General features: G+C 35.5%; 1 protein-coding gene across 1 annotated transcript; it reads right to left on the bottom strand.

Moving 5' to 3' along the window:
• Nucleotides 1-7,087: 7,087 nt before the first annotated feature.
• On the bottom strand, nucleotides 7,088-8,038 carry SUCNR1 (succinate receptor 1). The gene has a single exon (XM_011380837.1). It carries the CDS (start codon nucleotides 8,036-8,038, stop codon nucleotides 7,088-7,090), a length of 951 nt encoding a protein of 316 aa, XP_011379139.1.
• Nucleotides 8,039-22,615: the final 14,577 nt, after the last annotated feature.

The following is a 22,615-nucleotide window of genomic DNA, read 5'->3' as shown; positions in this document are numbered from 1 at the left end:
CTTGGGCCAGAAGAAAAGTCTAAGTGACCCACATTGTACTGTACTCACTCAGAATCAGCCATTTCCTGTGTCTAAGGCCTTGTTCTGAATGAGAATTAGCTGAATTTGCCCATTTTCACTGATGATGAGTCCTTCTATAGAGCCCTTCAGGCACACAAAATGCACGCTGCCTTGCCCCATAGTTCACCAAGCACAAGTCTTCACCCTGGCTGTGGACACAATTGACGCTAAAGTTGAGGAATTATTTCTTATGTATAAGTTATAAGTCTTGCAGAATTTGCCAATTTTCTAACACACCAAAATACATATTACTTAGTTTTTCATCCATTGAAAAACGAAGTGAGTACAATGTAATAAATGCAAATTAACTGTTTTAGCAACTGTTATTAAATCTAGGAGTGAATTCTTCTTGCCCTTTTCCCCATGATAATAATTTTAAAGTTATCACAAATTAACTTGAATGCAAACTTTTAAAATACGCACTTTTGTGTAGTTTAACTTAGTATATCTGGATAAAAAGCTCTGAAATTAGCTTTCATTAAATTAACAAACTCTTTGTAGTCTTAAAAATGAAGAAAACTACATTTTTAGGAGAAAAAAATTTAAAATCTCCCCTCTCTATAGCAGTGTTTACTCATGGAAAATTATGCTCCACAGTGGTTTGTAAACAGCTTTCTTGCTTATATTTTAGTGGATTAAAATTTTGGGTGATGACTTGGACTTCATTTCAAAAGGGATTATCATATAAGAGTTTGTGTTTCTTGGGAGCCAGATCTAAATTTCAAAGCTAACTCTGACACTTGCCTTGAGAGCTCCATTGCTTAATTTCTTAAAGTCTCTTTTTTTGACAGTACATTGGAGACAATAATACAATCAATATGACCAGGATCTTGGAAAGATCTAATGAGTTACCAAGACAAAGCTAATAATTTTATACAGCACATTCCTTATTCTTTTTCTTTATGTACATATATACACTTCAGTATATATTTTATATGTTTTATATATTGGTCTACATAGATTTAAATGTGACATGAAAAGGTTTATAATTTACGATGTTTAAATATCAAGACAAATTAATATATTTACAGCTAGAGTTAATAAATTTAATTATATATTATATAGAATAAGAGCAAATTTTATATGTGAATATATTGTTACTATAATAGAAAATTACCAAAGAGTAACTTTTTAAATAAAATATTCTTTGTATTATTAGCTTTTAGACAAAATATGAACATGATTCATTGATTCCGTCTGGGAATCTCACTAAAACATATTCACAAGGTTCTGGTTCATAACTCTTAATATTGCGTTACTAAAGAAGTCAGCTTCCCATAAACATTATACACCCAGTCATTATTTAAGATATTTTCATTCTGACACATTACTTATTCTCAAATTGGTTGTGCTTCCTAAAGCATAATCTATGGATTCCATACTACATGATTAAATTCAAGAGTATAAATAAATGCAACATCCTTTATGTGTAAATAAAATGTGACTGTGACTCAAGAGCCTATTATAAAACTCAGCTTCTACCACTTACTGGCTTTATGACCTTGGGCAAGCCATTAAACTTCCCATGCCTTGATTTCTTCATCTGTAACCTTCTAGGGGTTTCGTGAAGGTTGAATGAGTTAAAATATATAATATGTTTGAGCAACTGTGCCTGGCACATTTTAAGTGCTACCTAAGTGTTTGCTATTATTATTGGTATTGATTGTTTAGGATGAGATTTGGTCCCTGAATCTTGACCAGTCTTATTTCTTTCTCTCTAGGATTCTGCCATATAGAATATTCCAACAGGACTCCCTAACATATGGAGATCAAAGCACTTGATGATACTGATAAGCCTGGGTTGGAAAGTGAACTTGAACTCAAAACCAAAGTGGGATTTTCCCACCATTAACATATAAATGTTGCCAGAAATATGACAACTGAGAAACCTAAGGCTTCTTCTACATTGTTATAGGAACAAAAAGAAAAAATTTCTTTTGCATGATGATATACAGGTCTAAGGAAAAAATACTTATTATTATATAACTGTACATTTGTAAATGTTTTGTATTCTGACATATTCAATACTTATAGTTAATAGCTCTTATTCCTAATTGGCTGACTGAATATATGACATGTTGATAACACTTGACAGAAGAGAGGTACTAGAAAGAAGTGAGAAGGAACTATGCTGGGCTCAAAGTTACCATCTTAGCGGGGGGGATAATAGATACATATATAATTTTTATTTTATATATATTACATATATATATATATTTTTACTAAAGAGGCACAAACACTTGAATTCTCTCTTGTGTTTAGTATGCCTTATCCTACTACCTTCCCTAATGAGAGAAATAGAAAGTATATATATAAATATACATATATATGTGTATATGTGTGTGTGTGTGTCTTTGACCTCATAACCTGACACAGAGCTCCTAAAACCTTTGTAAACTCCTAAACAATAAGAGCACTAGGAGCATCTTTTGTTCTACTGAGGCGACTCTGTGTGGGCTCCTGGAAGGCATCTGGACACCAGAAAGACCAAGCTGTGATTAAAAGATTGACATTTTCAGCTCCACTCACTACTGGAGAGGGTGAGGAGCAAAACTGGAACCAATAATTGATCTTGCTACTTGATGAAGCCTCCATAAAAATCCTAAAAGTATGGGGTTCAGAAAGATTCCAGGTAGTAAGTGCATCCTCACCAGAAGGACGACGCACCCCAAATCCAGGGTAACAGGAGCTTCTGCACTCAAGTCTCTCCCAGACCTCACCCTGTGTATCTCTTCATTTGGCCGTTCATCTGTATCCTTTTTTATATTCTGTAATAACTTGGTAAATGTAAGTATGTTTGCCCGAGTTCTGTGATCTCCTCTAGCAAATTAATTAAACCTGAGGAGAGGGGTCACAGGAATCTCCAATTTGTAGCCAAGTCAGATAGAAGTGGTGGGCAACAACCTTGGGACCTACTGCTTGTGACTGGTGTCTGAAGTGGGATGGGGGCAGTCTCATGAGACTGAGTTCTTAATTCATGGGATCTGACTCTGTCTCTGGGTAGATAGTATCAGAATTGAGTTAAATTGTAGGATACTCCGCTGGCATCATGGAGAATTGCTTGGTGAGGAGAATTCCCAGGAGGACAGGGTTTTCCCCTACATAGTGCCCCTCTTATAACAATGGCCAAGAAAATATTTTAAATGTTATTAAAAAAAACGAGAAGTGAATGTGTAAGATGGAGAAATTCAAATTTTCTTTGGATCTGAGGGAAAAAAAATTTTTTTGAATAATCCTACATTTGTTTAAAAAAATCCTTTGGTAAGACCACCGAGGTACTTAAATATTTTTGGTGTCAAATTCTCAAAGTAGAGAAAAATTATCCTTTATGAAGCAGGGAGTGGGGACCTAGGCTGAGGGAGGAATGAGAGCCAGCAAAAGGCAAGACAATTGGCAGTGAATGATATTTGCCTTCAGTAAAATTTTTGTGTTTTTTTTTTTTTTTTAACTGCCTTTTTGTTGGAAATTACTACAGAGGCTAGGTTTAAAACCAATAATGGTACAGAGAAAAAAAAGAGAAAGCGTGAATAAATGCAGAAGCTGAGACAAAAATAATCAAGATTAAATAAGCCCTTAAGAATTTTTGGAAACCGCTAAGTGGAAACTGCTGTTTAGGATATAAAGTTATATTATCTAGAGATTATTTATTTCTAAGGGAGGAAAAGTTTCTTCTTCTGGTAATGGCCTAGCAACTTCTAATGAACCACACTTTCTGGTCCTTGTCAGGCCTTGCAGAGCTGCTAAAATCCAGAAAAGAACTTGCAGTCCATCTAGCATAAGAAAGCAAAAAATAAATTTAGAGTGAAGTCAGAAAACTGAAAGTGAAGCGGGGAGATCCTGGAGAAGAGTTACAGAAAGTGAACCCACATCTTATGTGTAAACTCTGCTCAAGTTCTTAGCTGACCTCTGAGCTATGGATGTGCTGAGTAGATTCTAATCAGCACAGTTCAAGTTAAAATAACTAAACTGAGATTGCAGAATTTGGAGTTTGAGTTCAGCCGTGAAACAAAATATCAGTACGCTTCAATGGAACAAACAAAATACAAAGTCTCCGCCACATATAATTCATGATATCCAGAATACGATCCAAATTTATTAGACATGAAGAAACAGGAAATTATGACCTATACTTAAGAGAAAAGGCAATCAATGGAGACCACCTGCTCAAGGACCTAGATTTGGAACTAGCAAACACAGATTATAAGCATTCATTAAAACTATGCTCAAAAGTGAGAGGACTATGTAAGAGACAGGGCAATGGCAACTGACACACATATTTGTGCACATACACTTTATTCTTTATATAAAATAGCATTACTTATAAAAAGATAGCCTGATTGTGCACACTCAAAATGCACACTGAATTTAAATTTGTTCTGTAAGACATTTACTCATAATAAACAATCATTTAAAATGTACCTTGCTAGGTGCTATGAGGGCAATAAAAAAAACTAGATATCGTTTTTCCATTCACAGACCTTAAAGTTGACTTGAATCTAAACAACTATGATAAAAAATAATGTGTTTTATAAAAACAGTGCATAAAAGTAGTCTGAAATCCCAGAGGTAGATAGATTTACTTTCAGATTTTAGGAGGAAAAGATATAAAAGAACGCTTTAAAAAGAGTCACAGGTTTGATAGACCTTAAAATATGATGGAACAGGGGTAAGCATCCAGGTGTACACAATAAAGAAAGTTCTGAATATAATGAAATTAAGTAGCAATTTTTGGCTGGAGGTTATGGATTGTGGCAACAATGCTAGGAGATAATGTATAAAGAATAGATGAGTCCAGATTGCAAAATATTGGACCAAACAGTTTAGAAATAATTCTGAAGACAGACACTAGAGAGACAATTAAAAGATAAGATACGAAACATTATTTCCCAACATTATTTTCTTTGAAAACCTCAAACCCAGAAAAGATTTTCATTATTTAGTGTTTGCAAGTCTTACAATCACCTAGTACAAAAAGCAAATGAAATAGCTCTTATCATTTTAGTGCAGGTCTGTTTAGTCTGTTAAGGATTAAGTTACCACATAACAAATTTGAGCAAGAAGAGTTAAGAAATTTGCTATGACATTGCTTAACATTTCAGTTACAAGATATATGTAAGAGTTTATGGTTTTACAAAGTATTTCACTGTACTGTTAGAAAGATTCCAACCCTGACACTTTTTGGAGTAGGGGCAGACAAATTTAATTTCATCTTTATGAATTAAAAATTACTCATAAAATACAAATTACAATTAAATTACATGTTGCTAGATTTGCAGAAATAAGCAAATACGTCTTTCCTACAGCCCTTTTTGTGGCCTATTCTGATGAGGAAATTCAGGAGATTCTGTTTTCAGTTTCTTACCAGGCAGTTATAAAATTACATTAAAATTGTAAAAGTATTAATAATAAAAGCAAGGCATAAAAAATTTTTAAAACCTAATAGTAGGTTAGAAAATAAATCCTTTGTGGGTTCTTTGGTTTTTTGCAGTGTAAAAGCATTGAGAGCAATTTGGGTTTTTGGAATATCAAAATATATTACTAGAGTATCTTAGAACAGTGAATCCAATGAATTTTATGTCTCTGTGCTTATGATGTTTACTTTATCCTTCATGTTACCCCTTATAGCTACTGATATCAAGGAAAAGAACATAGACATGTGGCATAGACAAATTTTGTTGCATGCAATAGTGAATTATTATGTGATATTTGTGTAACTTTAAAGACTAATGCAGCACCATTTTTCCCCTCAATGTGTTGTGTGGCATGAAATGGTGTCTAACTCTCCTGAGATGATCTATATTGATATACACACAAATATTCCTAATATTCTACAATTTCATGAAGTGCACTTTGTTTAGAACATTTCCTCCAATGGTATTATGTAATGTTCTATGAAAGGGAGTCTCATTCCAGATGTTGTCCTTGTAAATTATCCCAGTGCTTAGAAAATAAAGTGTAAGTGCTGCGGGGAGGGAAGGGCACCCCGATTTTCTCTCCAAAGAAAAAATTAACCCAACGAATTGTGGTATTAACATTTTATTTCCTCTTACTTGCTGGTTTTATGATATTAATATATTTTAAAGTTTACTATTTAATCAAGAGCAGCAAGGCTAATAAACTTTAATACATTTCTATATACTGATGATCAAATTGTGCTAATTAAATGCCAGATGGCACAATCATCACAAAAATAATGTCCTCACTTTTGTGTTGTTTCGTCTTGCTTTGCATTCTTTATGGGCACTATGTGTTTTATAACTCTGATATTTTGGCAACTGTTCTTGGTATCTCTCTTTATTATTTTGATAACATCATTTACATCTAAATTTCCTAACAGCCAGTTCAAACCTTTCTTTCTCTTTGTTGAAATATCTTTTTAGGTTCTATTTAATATGATCATTCGCACTATAAACCGTACAACAACAAAAGGACTGATAAATTAAAAGTTGACTCCAATTTATGATCAATATAAAGAAATATACAGACATCCTTGAAGTTGTTATATTGTTTTCTTGCTCATAATTGTTACTGTTTACTTTAAATTTGCTTAAGAGCACAACTTCTAAGAACAATATTTAATAATGTATCTAATTTCTTATTCGAGTCTCACATAAAGTTATAGGATCGTATGAATAAGAATAACATAGAGAGTGTTGCCCAAACAATTTCATTTTACAATCGGACCATTGATTAAATGCAGATTACTTGCTGCTTTATCTATCTTCCATTCCTTTTACACTGATTAAGAAGGTTTTACAATATCTAGGATTTTGGATTTACATGCACAAACATTCATGCTAGTCCAACTTCTTTCGATTCGTAGATAAACAGATCAATAAATTCTTCTCATCCTCTTTTTGTCATGCACTTTGGGTACACCATGTCTTTAAATCAGAGCCACATCTGTGACTAGCTCTGATTTATGTCTATGAGTTTATCAAACTCTAACGAGCCTAGAACTGCATGTGTCAAACAATGTTTCACGTGCACCTCACTTTTCCCTGAAGAAAAACATTAGTCCATGAGCTCATCTTCTAAACGATGTAAGGAATTTAAAGTGGTGCCTCAGTTTATTCAACAACATCTCCCTGAAGTGATCTCCCATAAGGAAATAGAAGACAGGGTTGATGACACTGTTCAGAAAGGCCAAAGGCCGAGTCACAATGTAGAAGGAGTTGATGGCGACCTGAGTGCAGTGGGGCTGCTTCCAGCTCTCCAGGCGCGAGGCGATCCTTACATTCCGCATGACGTGGTATGGAGTGAAAAGCACAGAGAAGATCACAACTGCCAAGATGACTAAGTTGAGAGGCTTTTCAAGGGGCAAAGAGGCAGCCAGCTGCCTCATCCTCTGCTTTAGGAAGAGAACAATCTTGAAATAAAAGAAGCACATCGCAAAAAGAGGAACGAGAAATCCCAAGAAGGTCAGGCACAGGCTATAAATGAAGCTGAATTTGGGGTTCCCAGAACTCGCGTAATCATTACATTTGGTGCCATTGTCGGCTGTACCAGGATTTATAAAAAGCAGCATAGGCAGGAGCTCTAAGGTCACTAAAGCCCAAATGGCCAAAGAGATTAAAACAGCAAACTCTTTCTTTTGCAGAAGGTGTTCTCGAAAAGGATGCTTCATGAGCAGGTAGCGATCAATGCTGACAAAAGTGAGGAAGAGAATGCTGGTGTAGAGGTTGGCATGAAGCACATAGCGGTTGGTGGTGCAGAGTACCTCCTCATAAATCAGTTTTCCAGAGGCATAACTCATCATCAGCATGGGAAGGGTACACAAAAAAGCCAAGTCAGAGATAGAGAGGTTAAAAAGATAAATGTTACTGCTATTCCAGTTCTTCAGACAGAAGAGGTAGCCAAAAACAACAGCACTATTCCCAAGGACTCCCACGATGAACTCCGTCCCATAAAAAATGGGAAGGTAATATTTTTCTAGGGCAGCCTCTGCCGCTACCCAATTTTCGCAAGATACATTCATTACCTAAAGAAGAGAGAAAATATAAGATTGAAACACTAGACTATGACTAAAGATAAAACTATATATAAAATAATAACAATTTTAAAAATAACACTTAAAAGTTGAACTATACTACTAGAGTAGTTACATTAGTAAGGATTGCATATGTATACATACATATACATATATACGTCGATAATATTTCAAAAAATGTTTATTCATTCCTTTGAACTATGTGCTAGACACTGGGAGTGACAGCAGTGAGTAAAACAAAGTTCTTAATCTCAAACAATGTATACTCTCTTGGAAAGAATTGGGAAATGAACATATAAATGCACGCCATTTCACGATAAAGAGTATTCTAGACATAAGGAAAGGCATGTGCAAAGGCCCTGAGGTGGAAACACACATAGAGGACTTGACATACAGCCAGAAGGCCACAGGAAAGCGCAGTGAAAGTAAATGAAGAGGAAAGCCTTCAGGACCTACCACGGTCCCTGGCATATTGTAGTTGTTTGAAAAATTCTTCTGCATTAAACTGAACTGAACCATACCTAGAAGAGGAAACATGAATTGTTATAACTCTGGCCTTGCTATTTTAACAGATTTTATTTTGTTTTTATATTGTCAAAGAATTATGCTTATTTTATTAAATTTGTAAAATGCAACCCAGTTTTTAAACATGATTTTTTATAATTTAAAAAATTAAGCTGAAAAATCTTAATAGCATTAACAGTGGCCACTATTTACTGAAAGCATGCAGTGTACCAGGTACTGTGCTCACCACTTTCCAAGGACTATTTTATTTAATACTCGCAGTGACATAACGAGGTGGTGACTGTTATTATTTTTGTTTTACACATGAAGTCACTGAGGCTTCAAAAATCGAATCTCTTCCTGAGGTCATACATCTAGTAAAAGACCACCATTGTAGCATCTTCTGAATAGGGGGCATGAAAATAAAAAATCTGATTTGTCTGCACCGAGCTGATCGAGAAGGGAAGCTTTCGGTGGTGAGACATCCAGTTGAAAGAACCCATGAGGGGCTGACATGAGAATGAAATGGCAGGCACCAACTTTATTGTGGGGAGCACGCTTCTGCTTCTGCTTCTGCTTCTGCTTCTGCTTCTCTTCTTCTTGCTCCCCTTTCTTGTGCTCCCCTTCTGCTCCCCAGGGGACCGCATGGCTCCACATATATCTGAGTACATTAGTGGCATTCGGCCACACATGCGTGATACAATAAACTGAATTATGTTTACATATTTTAGGCGCAGGTGCCCTACTACACTAATGTAACATTCTGAATCCAGAGTCCTATTCCTAGCCGTGAGCCTGGGTCACAGCCAGACCTGGAATCAGCCAGGCTTGGGACTCACACGATTCATTCGAACTTCAAATATCTTGCTCATCTGTCATTTTTTTTCTCTTGTAATGAGGCCAGATTGTTTGTGGTTGGGGAGGGTATTCAAAAACCTTGCATTTCTCAAAAATGTACTAGAATGTTAAATATTAAATCATACTTATTTCTAGTGAAGAAAAAAACAAGGTTGAAAATAAAATTTTTCAAACATCTCTTAGTCAAATAGGACTCTGACTGTTATTATAATCAAATGATTCTTTTGATGGAGTATTTTGGTAAATAAGCAAAATGAGATCAAACGTACCTGAACTGTTTTTTTTCTGGGAAGCACGCAAACATTGAGTAGAATTTGTTATCGTGAAGGCATCTGGAAAACTCATATCTGTTTTTTGCCATATTTAAGTAGTTGATTTCAGTTAAATACTGCTGGAGTTTTGAGAGTGTTTTATTTATGAAAATAATTCATGGAATTGTAGATATGATAAATTCAATATTTTGATAAGTTATTTTTAATCACTATTTAAAACATCTTAAATTCCTCTGAGCCTCTCCTCAAATCTCCATGGCAACTTGCCACTAAGCCCAGCTCTAGACCAAGCTGGATAGGAACTTTGTCAGGCAGCAGACACAAGGATGCTGCTGAAGAACCGAGCAGACTGGCATCATTCAACCTGGGAGGTTATCTGATCTGACTGCTCTCTCACGTCTCCAGCAATTTACTCCATTTCTCAATTTCATATCTTCTCCAATTTTTTTCCAACCTCTTCCACCTACCCTGCCCTGCTCATCATTAGCAGATGCTTTTGTCTCTGGTTTCTGCATCTATACCTGTCCGCACCTCCTTCCTTCCTGAGACAACAGAGAATGTCTATTCCTGGGGGCTTATTCCACATTCTTAGGCTTTTTACGTTATCCAACTTCTCTTTTTCCTGTCTCTTCAACCTTCTTCTTCAGCTCAGCTATATCTTTTCCAACAGCTTTTCACTCTTGTTTTGTCAGTCTTAAAAAATAAAGAGCCGACATAAACAACTCTCCCTGGTTTCAAATGTTTCCCTCATTGTCATAGCTTCATTTAAACAAGAGCTGTCTTCACTAATTGTTTTGATATCCTGACACACTGTTCCCTTTCCACGCTACTCCAATTTGGCTTCTGGCCCACCGCTCCACCAAAACAGCCTCCAGGCTCAACCCAATGGCCATTTTTCACTAGTCTTCTCACTGGACTTCTCAGCTCTTTTTTTATACCATGACTTCTGGAAACACTTTTTCCCTTTGCCTTCTGTGATATGATAATCTTCTAATCTTCCTTCTTTTCCCCTCTTTGCAGGCTCTTTTGTGGCTGAAGCCTTCTGGGCCTAAGTAGTAAATGTTGAGTTCCTCGAGTTCTCAATATTGAACTCTTTCTTTATCTTGAATCTGCGTTGATGCTCTCACTCACTTTCCAGGTTTAATGGCCATTCATACATCAATAGCTCTTATATTTATATCCAGCCTGGACATGTCTTATAAGCTTTAGTACTTTATACGTGTCACTACTGATAGAGCTCTCACAGGCACCTCTGCCTCCAGAAATCCTGTACTAAACTCTTCATCTTCCTTCTCCACCTAACACAGTCAATGGCCACACCAATCACCTAGGTGCTCACCTCAGAAACCTAAAAACATCCTTGAAGTCATCCGTAGGTTACCTCGAATTACAAATAAACTACTAAGTCTCACTGACTACAATGTCTGGATGTTTCTCAAATCCATCCCTATTGTTCTGTCTCCTTCATCATCATTCTAGTCTAAGCCACCATCATCTCTATCTTGGACTATACCATATCCTCCTATGGTCTCATCACATCTTCTCTGCCTCCCTTCCAATCTGCCTTAGACATGACAGCTAGACAATCTTGAAAAACTGCAACCATAATTCTGATAATATTACTCTCCTGAACCGAAATGCTTAAATGACTTTGCACTATCTAGAGATTAAACTCCAAAATCCTTAATGGGGACTTCACACTTGCATGATTCGACTCCTGTACTCTGTTTCAGCCTCACTTAGCATTACTCTCCTTGTTTATCTTTCTTCCTGTTCATTAAATGCTAGAGAACTTTCTTAATGTTGAGTTTGTTGAATCTCTTTTCACTGACCTTTTCTCCCTGTGATTCTTGCTGCATCACATGCACTGCCTCATACCTACACTTCTTTCAGACCTGGGACTGGAGATTAGGGAGGCAGTAGGGATAGAGAACACCAGGACTGAAATAAGGAAAACAAATTACTAGCCACCTTTGTCCTGCTTCTCACAGTGATCACTTCATTCTTTTTTTTTTTTTTTTAATAACTTTGAAAATACATTTTGTTACGTAACACTCAGAAAATGCAGAGAGACAAAAAGAAGAAATCAAAATTGTCTGTAAACCAAGCATTTCCAATATATGGATACCATCCTACAGTTTAATATTTATTTGAAATTATTTTTACAAAAATACAATGTTTTTATCTGTTTTTGATAGATTTATTTCATTCTTAAAATAATTTTCCTGTCCATAATATTAATAAATTTTGTTTTTATAAATGTAAGTCTGTCTAATATTTGCATGTCAATTTAACCTTACCAGGAGCCACAATTTGCAGAGTATTAGATTACAAATTGGTTGATATTAGTTGTGTTTTAGTGTTGCCATCACAATCCTACAAATTGACAAACTAAGCTGACCTTTAAGCAAAATTCCCAGTTAAAGGGAAATTCCCTCAAGAAAAAATAATATTCTCTCTTTCACTTTCTAATGGTTGTATTTTTAATTTTTAGGAAATAGAAATTGTGATAAACAGGTTATATCAAATTTAGATGAATTATTTTAACAGGTTTTGTTTTTTAGATGCTTGTAATTGAGGTGACGTCTTTAATTATATATCTAAAAATACACCTAAACCTGCTAGAATAATTAAACTATAAGCAATATTCAATTTACTCACACAGATCAGTAGTTCTCAATTTTAATTTAAGAATATATCTTTCACTTTAATTGTATCCAGTCTTTTAAAAATTGTATATTTTTGAAACTTAAAATATATAATTGATAGCTTATTAGCTTTAAAATTTTTTTCCTTATAATCATCACAATTAAAGACTATTTATGACATGTTACTTCTTAACTGCTTTCTTGAGCCTAATTTACATAGTATTATGAGTATTTTTTTTACCAAATTGCTCTTTTCATTAATAAATAATTTGAATAAATATATATTCACACTAAAAAGATATAATAACTTAATATTGATGGCTTCATTTTTTATGTATTACAGAAACTACATCAGAAGTCAGAGTATTAAAATGTGATAGTATGATATCAAATTATGTTTATGAATTTCTTAAAATATCTTACCAATTATAAAAAGTTCAGAAAGGTATAATAACAATAATACCTTCTGCAATTTTCCATTTTTTCTTAGTGAATTATATTCCAAAATAATGCAATTTTTACAAACAAAAATGCTAAATTTAATATTTAGAATGCCTTAAAATTCCTTCTAGCACACTATTTTCTGAATATGAAAATGTTAAATATGATAATTGTTTCATATGATTTAGAAACTTTAAAATTTTTCAAGTACTTATATTTAAGAAAATTAACTACTCCTTGTGTTGAAATATAAGTTACTAAGACATAGCAAATATAATGAAACCTCTTAAGATCAAATAAATTTAGTATTTAGCAGTTAAAACAAGATATTACATTTGGTAAAAAATAAATGTAGAGAAAAAATTATGACTTCCTTTCAGTTTCTTTTGCTGTTCTACATGTACTTATGAACGACAGTTTAGACAATTCATTTAACTGTTAAATCTTAATAGCTCATAGGCCACCTTTAAAAAGAAACCCCTAACAAAAGGGATGTTTAGCATTTCTTTATATACCTGGCAACATGAATTACATTATTACTTACCATTATATCGGAAGACACTGATCCCTTGACAGAAATCCTTTGCCAGAAACTTGACACAGCTTCAGACCCAGTGCTGTGCCTCTGCACATAGTTAGTGCAGTCTGATTTGCATATCATGCAGCCAAGATTAATAATTCAAAAGTCAAGGAATAATTTATGCAGTCAAACTTCCAAGTCAAGTTCAAGTAGGGGTACTTCCTGTGAAGTCTAAACACAATACAAATTACTCATTTTACAAATAGAATTTGAAAAGACTACTGCTGAAATTATTTTATTCACTATCAACACAACAGATAAACATTGTTATTCTGTTATTTTCATATTTAAAGGTTAGCACTGTTTATGTTGCGTATACAATTGCTACTGCTTTTTCTCCATTTTTAAATTGGTAATATTTGGTGAATTCTGTATTGGGCATATAATAACTAAATAACTATTATCAACAATTTGGGGGAAACTATAAACTGAAATGTTGGAGGCAAATCTGGATATATGTCCTGTCAATGGACTAGCAAAAGAGATAATAGAGCTCAGGTATTACCCATTTTATTTTCTATGATTAAAATCAAGATTTTATATATATATGTATATGAAATACATTAGGTGGCTAGGGATTAGGGAGAGAGGTAGTGTCTAAGTAAGATAACTTCAGTACATGACAATCTATACATTCCAATCAACTTACTGCGTGGCACCTGGAAGCAAGTCACCACAATTTCAGACAGGGAGTACACCTGGATTTTTCTGAGGAGTATAGTAGATTTATATGCAAGTAAACACTCGATCCGCTTGATTTGAAGCATAGGGTTTATGCTTTGGCCCTAATTTTGTAGGCAGTCACAATTTAATTTGAATGACATAAAAGTTGAACATTGAGTTAGCGGTAACAAGAAGAAGCCCCAAAAGAAACCCTATTTATTACAACCAGTCCTCCAAGCCAATATTTCCCTTTCTCTAATGTATGACAGCCCCAAACTTAGAAACTTTAAAAATTTATTTTATATGTACACACACATATGTATATATACTTAAAAGTATATACATGAATGAAATATAAATGTATTTATACATGAAATGTATGTATGTTTATATCAAATGTCTTTATAAATTGTTGACAGTTCTTATGACAGGTAATGAACTAAGTACCTTTATGTATTAAATGTAAAAACTCTCTGATGTTATTATTTAAATTTTTTTTTTCATTATACAGATTAAAAATAGCCTCAGAGAGGTTAGTCAATTTCCTCAAGGTCACTGAATCTGTAAGGAGAAAGCCTTAAGTTTAAACCTATATATTTTTATTGAAAGGCATCTGCTCTAGTTCTTTTTTTCTTTTTTAAAATAATTTTTAATTTTTCAATTATAGTTGACACATAATATTACATTAGTTTCAGGTGTACAACATAGGGATTAGACATTTATATAACTCATGATGTAATCACGCTGATATTGTACTCATCTGATACCATACTTATATATTACAACATTATTAACTATATTTCTTACGCTATACTTTACATCCCCATGACTACTTTGTAACTACCAATTTGTACTTCTCAATACCTTCACTTTTTTCACCCAGGTCCCCAATCTCTCTCCCATCTGGCAACCATCAGTTTGTTCTCCGTATCTATGACTTTGATTTTGTTTTGTTTGTTCATTTATTTTGTTCTTTAGATTCCACATATAAATGAAATCATATGGCATTTGTCTATGTCTGGCTTGTTTCACTCTGCACAATACCCTCTAGGTCTAACCATGTTGTTGCAGAAGGAAAGATTTCATTCTTCTCTATGGCTTAGTAATAGTCCATTTTACATATGTACAATATGTTTATGTATTATCTATTCCTCTATTGATGGACACCACGGTTATCTCCATATTTTGTCTATCATAAATAATGCCACAATGAACATGCAGATGTACATGTCCCTTTAAAGTAGTATTTTAGATTTCTTCAGATAAATATCCAGAAGAGAGATTTCTGGGTCTTTCTTTGCCTCCTGTTATAGCCTTTGTTTTAATGTATTTTGTCTGGTATAAGTATTGATACCCCAGCTTTTTTGTTTGTTTCTTTTCATTTCTATGAAATATCTTTTCCCTTTCCTTTGCTTCCAGTCTGTGTGTACCTTTTGACCTGAAGTGAGTCTCTTGTAGGCAGCACATGTAGTAAGAGTCTCGTTTTCTTATCCATTAGCCACCTATGTCTTTTGATTGGAGCATTTAATCCATTTACTTTTAAAGTAATTATTGATAGAAATGTATTTATTGTCATTTTATTATTTATGTTTTTGATATGTATAAATAAGTCCCTTTAGCATTTCTTGTATTATTGGTTTGGTGGAGATGAATCGTTTTAGCTTTTTCTTCTCTAAGAAGCTCTTTATTTGCCCTTTGATTCTAAATGGTAGTTTTGCAGAGTAAAATAATCCTGGGTATAGGTCCTTGCTTTTTGTCACTTCAAATATTTTGTGCCAATCCTTTCTGGCCTTCAAAGTTTTTGGTGAGAAATCAACTGACAATCTTATGGTAGCTCCCTTGTAGGTAACGAACTACTTTTCTCTGGCTGCTTTTAAGATACTCTGTCTTTAAACTTTGGCATTTTAATTATCATGTGTCTTGGTGTGGGCCTCTTTAGGTTCATCTTTTTTGAGACTCTCTGTACTTCCTGTCCTTGGATGTCTATTTCTTTCACCAGGTTAGGGAAGTTTTCATAATTATTTCTTCAAATGGGTTTTCAATTCCTTGCCCTCCCCTGCTTCTGGTATCTGACAGCATCCCAGATGCCCCTTAAACTATCCTTGTTTTTGGATTCTTTTTTCTTTTTGCTGTTCTAATTGAGTGTTTTCTGCTACCTTATCTTCCAAATCTCTGATTTAAACCTCTCCTTCATGTAATCTATTGTTGATTCTCTCTAATGTATTCTTCATTTCAGTTATTGTATTCATTTTTGACTGGTTCTTTTTATGTTTTCTTTCTCCATTTCATGTTTCCTCTGTTAAAGTTCTCACTGAGATCATTGAGCATTCTTATAACCAGTGTTTTGAACTCTGCATCTGATAGAGTGCTTGTCTCCATTTTGTTTAGTCCTTCTGGAGCTTTGTTCTGTTCTTTCATATAGGATACGTGTCTTTGTCTCCCCATTTTGGCTGCCTCCCTGTGTTTTATTCTATGTATTAGGTGGAGCTGTTATGTCTCCTGGTCTTAGTAGAGTGTCCTGTGGGGCACAGTGGAACAGCCGCCCTGGTCACGTAGGCTGGGTGCTGCAGATGTGTCTCTTGTGTAGGTTGTGTGTCCCCTCTTGTTATAGTTGAGCCTTGATTGCTATTTGCACATTAATGGGAGGGATTAGCTTTCAGGATAATTGGTTGTGAGGACAGGCCAGGACTACAGTGGAGGAGCTGTTGTTCAGGGGCTGACCCTATAGAACAGGATTTGCTTTATCATGGCTCTGGTGCCTGCTCAGTCTGCACTTTGGGTGTGTTGTCCTTGGATGTGTCCCTGGGTGGTGCTCTGGCTAGGTCTAAAGCTGGCCACAGGGTGTGCCAGCCCTGGAGCCTTCTGGGAAGGGTCCCACCACAGGCCGAGTTCAACAGAAGCCTGTAACCTGCCCAGAGCCACCTGGCATGAGCCATCAAGCAATCTGAAGATGGCTGCCACTCATGCTGGGCTTGCAGGTGACTTGATAGGTCAAGCCACAAACTGAGGCTGACTGCCACTAGTGCCAGGCTTGGGGCTGCTCAGCAAGAGGTATGGAGCACCCCAAAGCCAGACACTGCTTGTTTGGGTTTTGTAAACCTTTGATAGATTTTAAGAAGGTCTGCAGCATGAGCCAAGACAAGCCATTTGTAAGGAAAAGCCACAGGAAGTGGCTTGGGTGGGCCCACAATTTGGGTGGGTGGGGTCCTGCAAATCACTGGGGGTGGGGTGGGGTGGGAGGATGAAAAGTAATTAGCCAGGTTGATGGAGACTCAGATATGGCAGCTGCCTGCATCTCCACACCAGGAACGAGGAGGGCTCAACAAAGACAACGGAGTCTACCAGTATTTCTGTCTGAGAGAAAGCTGCCCCTCCATCCCTTGCCCAGTTTGGTTCCTCTCTGTATGTCTCTGGCACCTTTGGAGCTGTTGCACCAGTGCTGGAGCTCAGAGGAAGTGAGCCTGTCATTGAGTAAGTCCATGCGTGGCTCCTTTAAGAGGGATGCTGTGAGTTCAGCCACTTTTTGTCTCACTCAGCCAAAATCTCTGCTGATTTTCACAGCCAGAGTTCTGGGGACTTCTCTTTCCAGCATTGGAGCCCTGGGCTGGGGAGCCTGTTATGGGACTGGACCTCTCACTTCTCAGGGGGGATCTCCACAACCAGGATATCCCTTCCGATTTTTAATTGCCACATGTGGGTATAAGACCAGCTTACATTCTGCCCCTCCTATTCGCCTTGTCGTGGCTTCTTCTATATGTCCTTAGTTGTAGGACTTCTTTTCAGCTAGACTCAAGGTGATTTTCAATGACTGTTGTTCTGTAGTTTAGTTGTAACTTTGATGTGGTTGTGAGAGAATGCAAACACAGCTTTTACCTACTCCACCATCTTGACTGGAAGCCACACCTGCTCTGATAATTAACTGCCTACAAGAATGAATGACAATAACTTTGATGTACACCATGGATTAAATCAAAGTCCAAGAATTAATGATAACATTTTTCAGAAATGAGGCTCTTTTCTAGAGGGAAGACTAAAACCACCTTTTTTCATCTGTAATTTTAAAGAGGCAAAAGCAAAGCCTTTGAACGAACATTGCCAGGTTTATTAATTTTAAACATAAATCAACATGGATCTCTTCCAAACAACCAAGGCATGTGGCTTCATTTCACAGGTTTCTTCCACCATTCTGTTGGGAGATAAGGGCTACTTCTTCCTCTTTGGGGTGGTGGGAGTTCCCCAGAGCTTCCTCTTTATTTTCCTCACATCCTGGCTACCATTTCACTCTGGACTGTGGTCTATACTTCTCCTTTCTTAGAGGGAAAAGCCATCAGACTTCTGGCCTCCTGGTCGTGCTTCCCCACCCCCGCTCCCAAGTCCTAATTCACCAAAAGTCTCAATGCCTCAGGATGCTCTCAGTGGAGAAACCAGAGTGATTCTGGTCAGACTTAATAAAATGCCTCTAGTACTTCTTTTTATACCATGAGGCTTTATTTATGTCTATAGAAGGCTAGCTGTACAGGGTCAAGGCCAGATTCAGGGTTATGGGCTTTGTGAGCAGGGGTTGTATTATGGGTATCCAATCTTTTAGTTACACAGGGCCTCATACTCTAATTAATTTAATGTTCTATTTTAGCATTCTAATTGAAATTCTTAATAATGTTTTAATAAAAGTCCCCGTATTTTTATTTTGCAATGAGCTCCACAAATCATGGAACAGTCTTGCCTGTGAGAGTACAAATCTCCTAGGAAATTATTTCTATTTATCATAAAATTTCAGTGGAGCAAAGTTTTTATTTTATTTTATCTATCTTTATTTATTTATTTATTCATTTATTCATTCATTTATTTATTTATTTATAGAAACAATGTGACATGTTGAAATTTACTGCTGAGGAGCAATGGTAATCTGAATGATAGTAAAGTTTTTAGTACAATTTAGTGTACTGATTAAGCATACAGTCCTAGAGGCAAACCTCCTCCTTTCAAATCCTGGCTTTACCCCTTAATAACTCTCAGTTTTCTTATCTTATAAAAGAGGCCAACTGAATAGAGTTGTTATGTATATAGTAAGAGTAGATGGTTTATGCACATATTTGAGGTCCAAATTTATTGCTAAATAAATGCCAGCTGTTGTAGAAGTTTATGACGATTGAGAAGCAGATTTGTTCAGAATGATCAGGTCAATGCAGGCCATCAATGTTAGAATGCCCAGGATGGTCTATTTAAAATGACTTTATAAAAGCCAGCATGGTGAAAAGATTAGTGAATTCTCACTGTGGCTTTGCCTTTTACCCACTGTGTGCTCTTTGAAAAGATAACATAACTTAGTTTCCTTGTTTGGAAAAGGGGGATAATAATTTCTATCCCATAAACTTCATAATGACCATCATATCAAATGAGATAATATATGAAAAGGTAATGGGCTAAGAATGCAAAAGCAGTTCATGTAAACCAGAAGCACTAATCAGGAAATTTAAGAGGAAAAAAGAAAGGTGGCAAAGACAAGCAAAATATTAATTAAATCCGTAATAATGACTTTCACTGACATTTTTTTCTGTACTCATTCTGTAACACTGTGTATGTTAATTCCTATAACAGTCAAAAGATTTAAGGCACCACATGTGATTAATGGTCTTAACTTTCAGATGAAGAAACTGAATATTCACAATCACATAGCTCATAAATGACTGGACTATAATTTAAAGTCTTTTCTGTTTGACTTCCGTACCCAAGCCTTTCACTGTTATTTTGTCTCTCACAAGGTAAAATAAATAAATAAATAAATAAATAAATAAATAAATAAATAAATATGCATATGCGTGTGTGTGTGTGTGTGTGTGTGTGTGTGTGTGTGTGTGTGTGTGTATTAGATCAAAACAAAACAAAAAATGACCGATACTGGTTAATTTTTATTTTAACTATGGCAATTTAATGTGTTTTGATCTAATAAAAATAAGTTTAAAACTAACACTAAGTTTAATTATTGGCTACCAGATTTATTGGTTATCAGATTTGATTATTTAAACCTGCCAACTTAATAGAATAGGATATTTTAGATAAGAAATCAGGCATGTTGAAAATAAATAAATAAAGCATTTATAGAAAGGTTCTACTCACACTGTCCCCTGGCACGCTTAGAAGACACTTTTCTTTCAACAGCACAAACAAGCCTGTGTGGAAAACAAGCTGGTTTAAGTAAGTGGCACTCTGAACTTCAAGGGATCACAGGCAGGAAGAGAGGACGGTTAGTGTAGTTCAAGGAATTTCTCTTAAACTCTTATAGGCGGTGGTGATAATCATCATCATCATCATCATCATCATCATCCACTCCCAAAGAGGTTGAAATAAATCAAGAGAATTATAGAGGAGGACATTTTGTTGTTGTGGTATTGGGTGGACTTACCCAAGGCTATATGGCTATTTCTATCCAAAGAATGGTTTTAATGTAGGGAGGAGGCAAGAGAATTAAAATGTTAAATCAAGCTACATTCAGAGACTGCAATATGCTGATCAGTCCTGTAGCTAGGCCAGAAGGATACCTGCAGAACAAAGAAAGATTTCTGCTGGGATTGCTCACAATCCATTTCCCATACTTGTGAAAAGGAAACAGGAAAAACAGATTATTTAAGTGGCTGCCCTACAGAAAATGAAATTATTCATTTCCTATGGCTAAATCCAGGTGGAATCTACAGTTGAAAGGCTGGGAACTGCCAGCAGGCCTTTCAAGCTACATATTCTTACCTTTTCATGCTACATATTCTTCCCCTTCCTCACTGTATGTCCATATCAAAGAAAAATGGGTAAACGAAGTCTTTAAACTGTAACTCAAAAGAACTAAAGAATGACATATAAGCTGAATTCCCCGGAACATTTGGGATTCCTCTCACTGTTTTTCTCTTGGTGCCTTTCACTGCCTTTACTCTCACTGTCTTTCTCTTTGCATTCTTTACTCTGTCTCCCTCATTGTCCTCGTCTCTCTTAGGCTCGATCACTCTCTGCCTCTGAGAGGAGACCACACTCTGTCTGTGGAGTGTTGCTCCTTTTCTAATAAGCTTTCCTTTTGACTCTAACTTTGGCGTCTGTGTTGGATTCTTTCTACATTCCCTGCCAAAGGACCCTCTTCTCTCAGTGCAGAGCCTGGTTATCCCCCACCCCACACACACACATACCCGCCCACTAGGGGGAATTTGCCCGTCCTGCATCGGTTTTAGATAGAAAACAGAAATAAAGAGAACAACAAAAGAGAAAACATAATACATAGCAGGTACACGTGGATTGTCTCTAAACTCTTCCAGAGTTTCTAGAATTCAAACAAACTGTTGATCAAATTTGCTTTACCACAGAAAGTTGTCCACTCAGCCTGGGCACTCAAGCTGAGGCAATGTTTCTTCGTTATATAAAAATCCTTTGTCACATTAAAGAGTCACATTAGTAATGCAGATTTGTACTACATTGTTGCTTTTTTCTCTTATCACATAATGAGAAAAATGTGCCATGTTTATTATTTTTTTGCACAACTCAAAGAACTTGAATTAAAATGTTAATTGTTGAAAGTATCTGACTACAGCTGGAAAGATTCTAAGTTCTTTGAACTATTAACAATTAATCTATAAACACAGCAAACTCACCTTTTAATATTCAAATACCAACTAAATGAGTTTAACAATATATGGTAAAACCTCAATCACAGGTGTTTTCCTACAAAAATAATGCTGTCTTGTTTCCCCGATATGAAATTCAAACATTTATGTGAAATATGGAGACATTTTTATTCGGAAAAGTCACTGATCAAGGCGTAGCCTTTTTAATTAAAAAGAGTTGTCCTGAAACGCTGAAATAATTTATTTGTTAGTTGGCATTCAACTACTCAGTCTTTCCCAGTCACATTTATTGTATTTCGTACAAATTGGCTTGATTCTTAGAGTATTTTGTATTGTTTATCAAGACAAAACAAAAAGCGGCTAGTTCATTGTTCTGATGTACACATAAGCACTTTCGATTGGGTACTAATTAACCACTCCCCATCTTGTATCCCTTGCTTCCTCTAATATATTACTTACCTTTGGAATGAAGACTAAAAAGTCAGTCTGACTGAATCCCACTGAGCATTTTAGTAAATGAATTGGGAGGTTTTCAAAAATTCCCTGAAGTATGGGAAATATGTTCATTAAAAGAGCTAAGTGCTTTGTGACTGTGTTATGAATTAAATTAAGGAAACTACCTGTCCCCATTAATAAAACATTTAGTGGTGCGATTGATTCTCTTATATTAATATCTTTACATCTATAACATACTTATTGATATAATTATTAATTTTAAATTACGTTTTATGCTGATTTATTGTACTGCAAAATAAATAAAATTTGATTTTCACTGTTAGGTCAATACTGTATTATAGTAAATGAGGAATTTTCAGGTTATAGCAGTTCTGACAATTACAACAAAACAATGTAAAAGTTTAAGAAAACATTCAAACACTATCTTTTAAAATACCCCCTATATTATTTATATGTCTATAAGTAGTATTTTTCATGTTAGCCTAATTTAAAACCCATTCGCTTGTATTATTTAAGAGTTATTGCAAAAAAAAAAAAAAGTC

This window comes from Pteropus vampyrus, unplaced genomic scaffold (assembly GCF_000151845.1).
Source record: "Pteropus vampyrus isolate Shadow unplaced genomic scaffold, Pvam_2.0 Scaffold408, whole genome shotgun sequence".
Taxonomy (NCBI): Eukaryota; Metazoa; Chordata; class Mammalia; order Chiroptera; family Pteropodidae; genus Pteropus; species Pteropus vampyrus.
Note: the sequence above shows the minus strand (reverse complement) of the source record. Positions and strands in the feature narration are given on the sequence as shown.

Excerpts from the sequence above, each read along its gene's own strand:
- SUCNR1 (XM_011380837.1), bottom strand. The coding sequence starts at position 8,038 with ATGAATGTATCTTGCGAAAATTGGGTAGCGGCAGAGGCTGCCCTAGAA.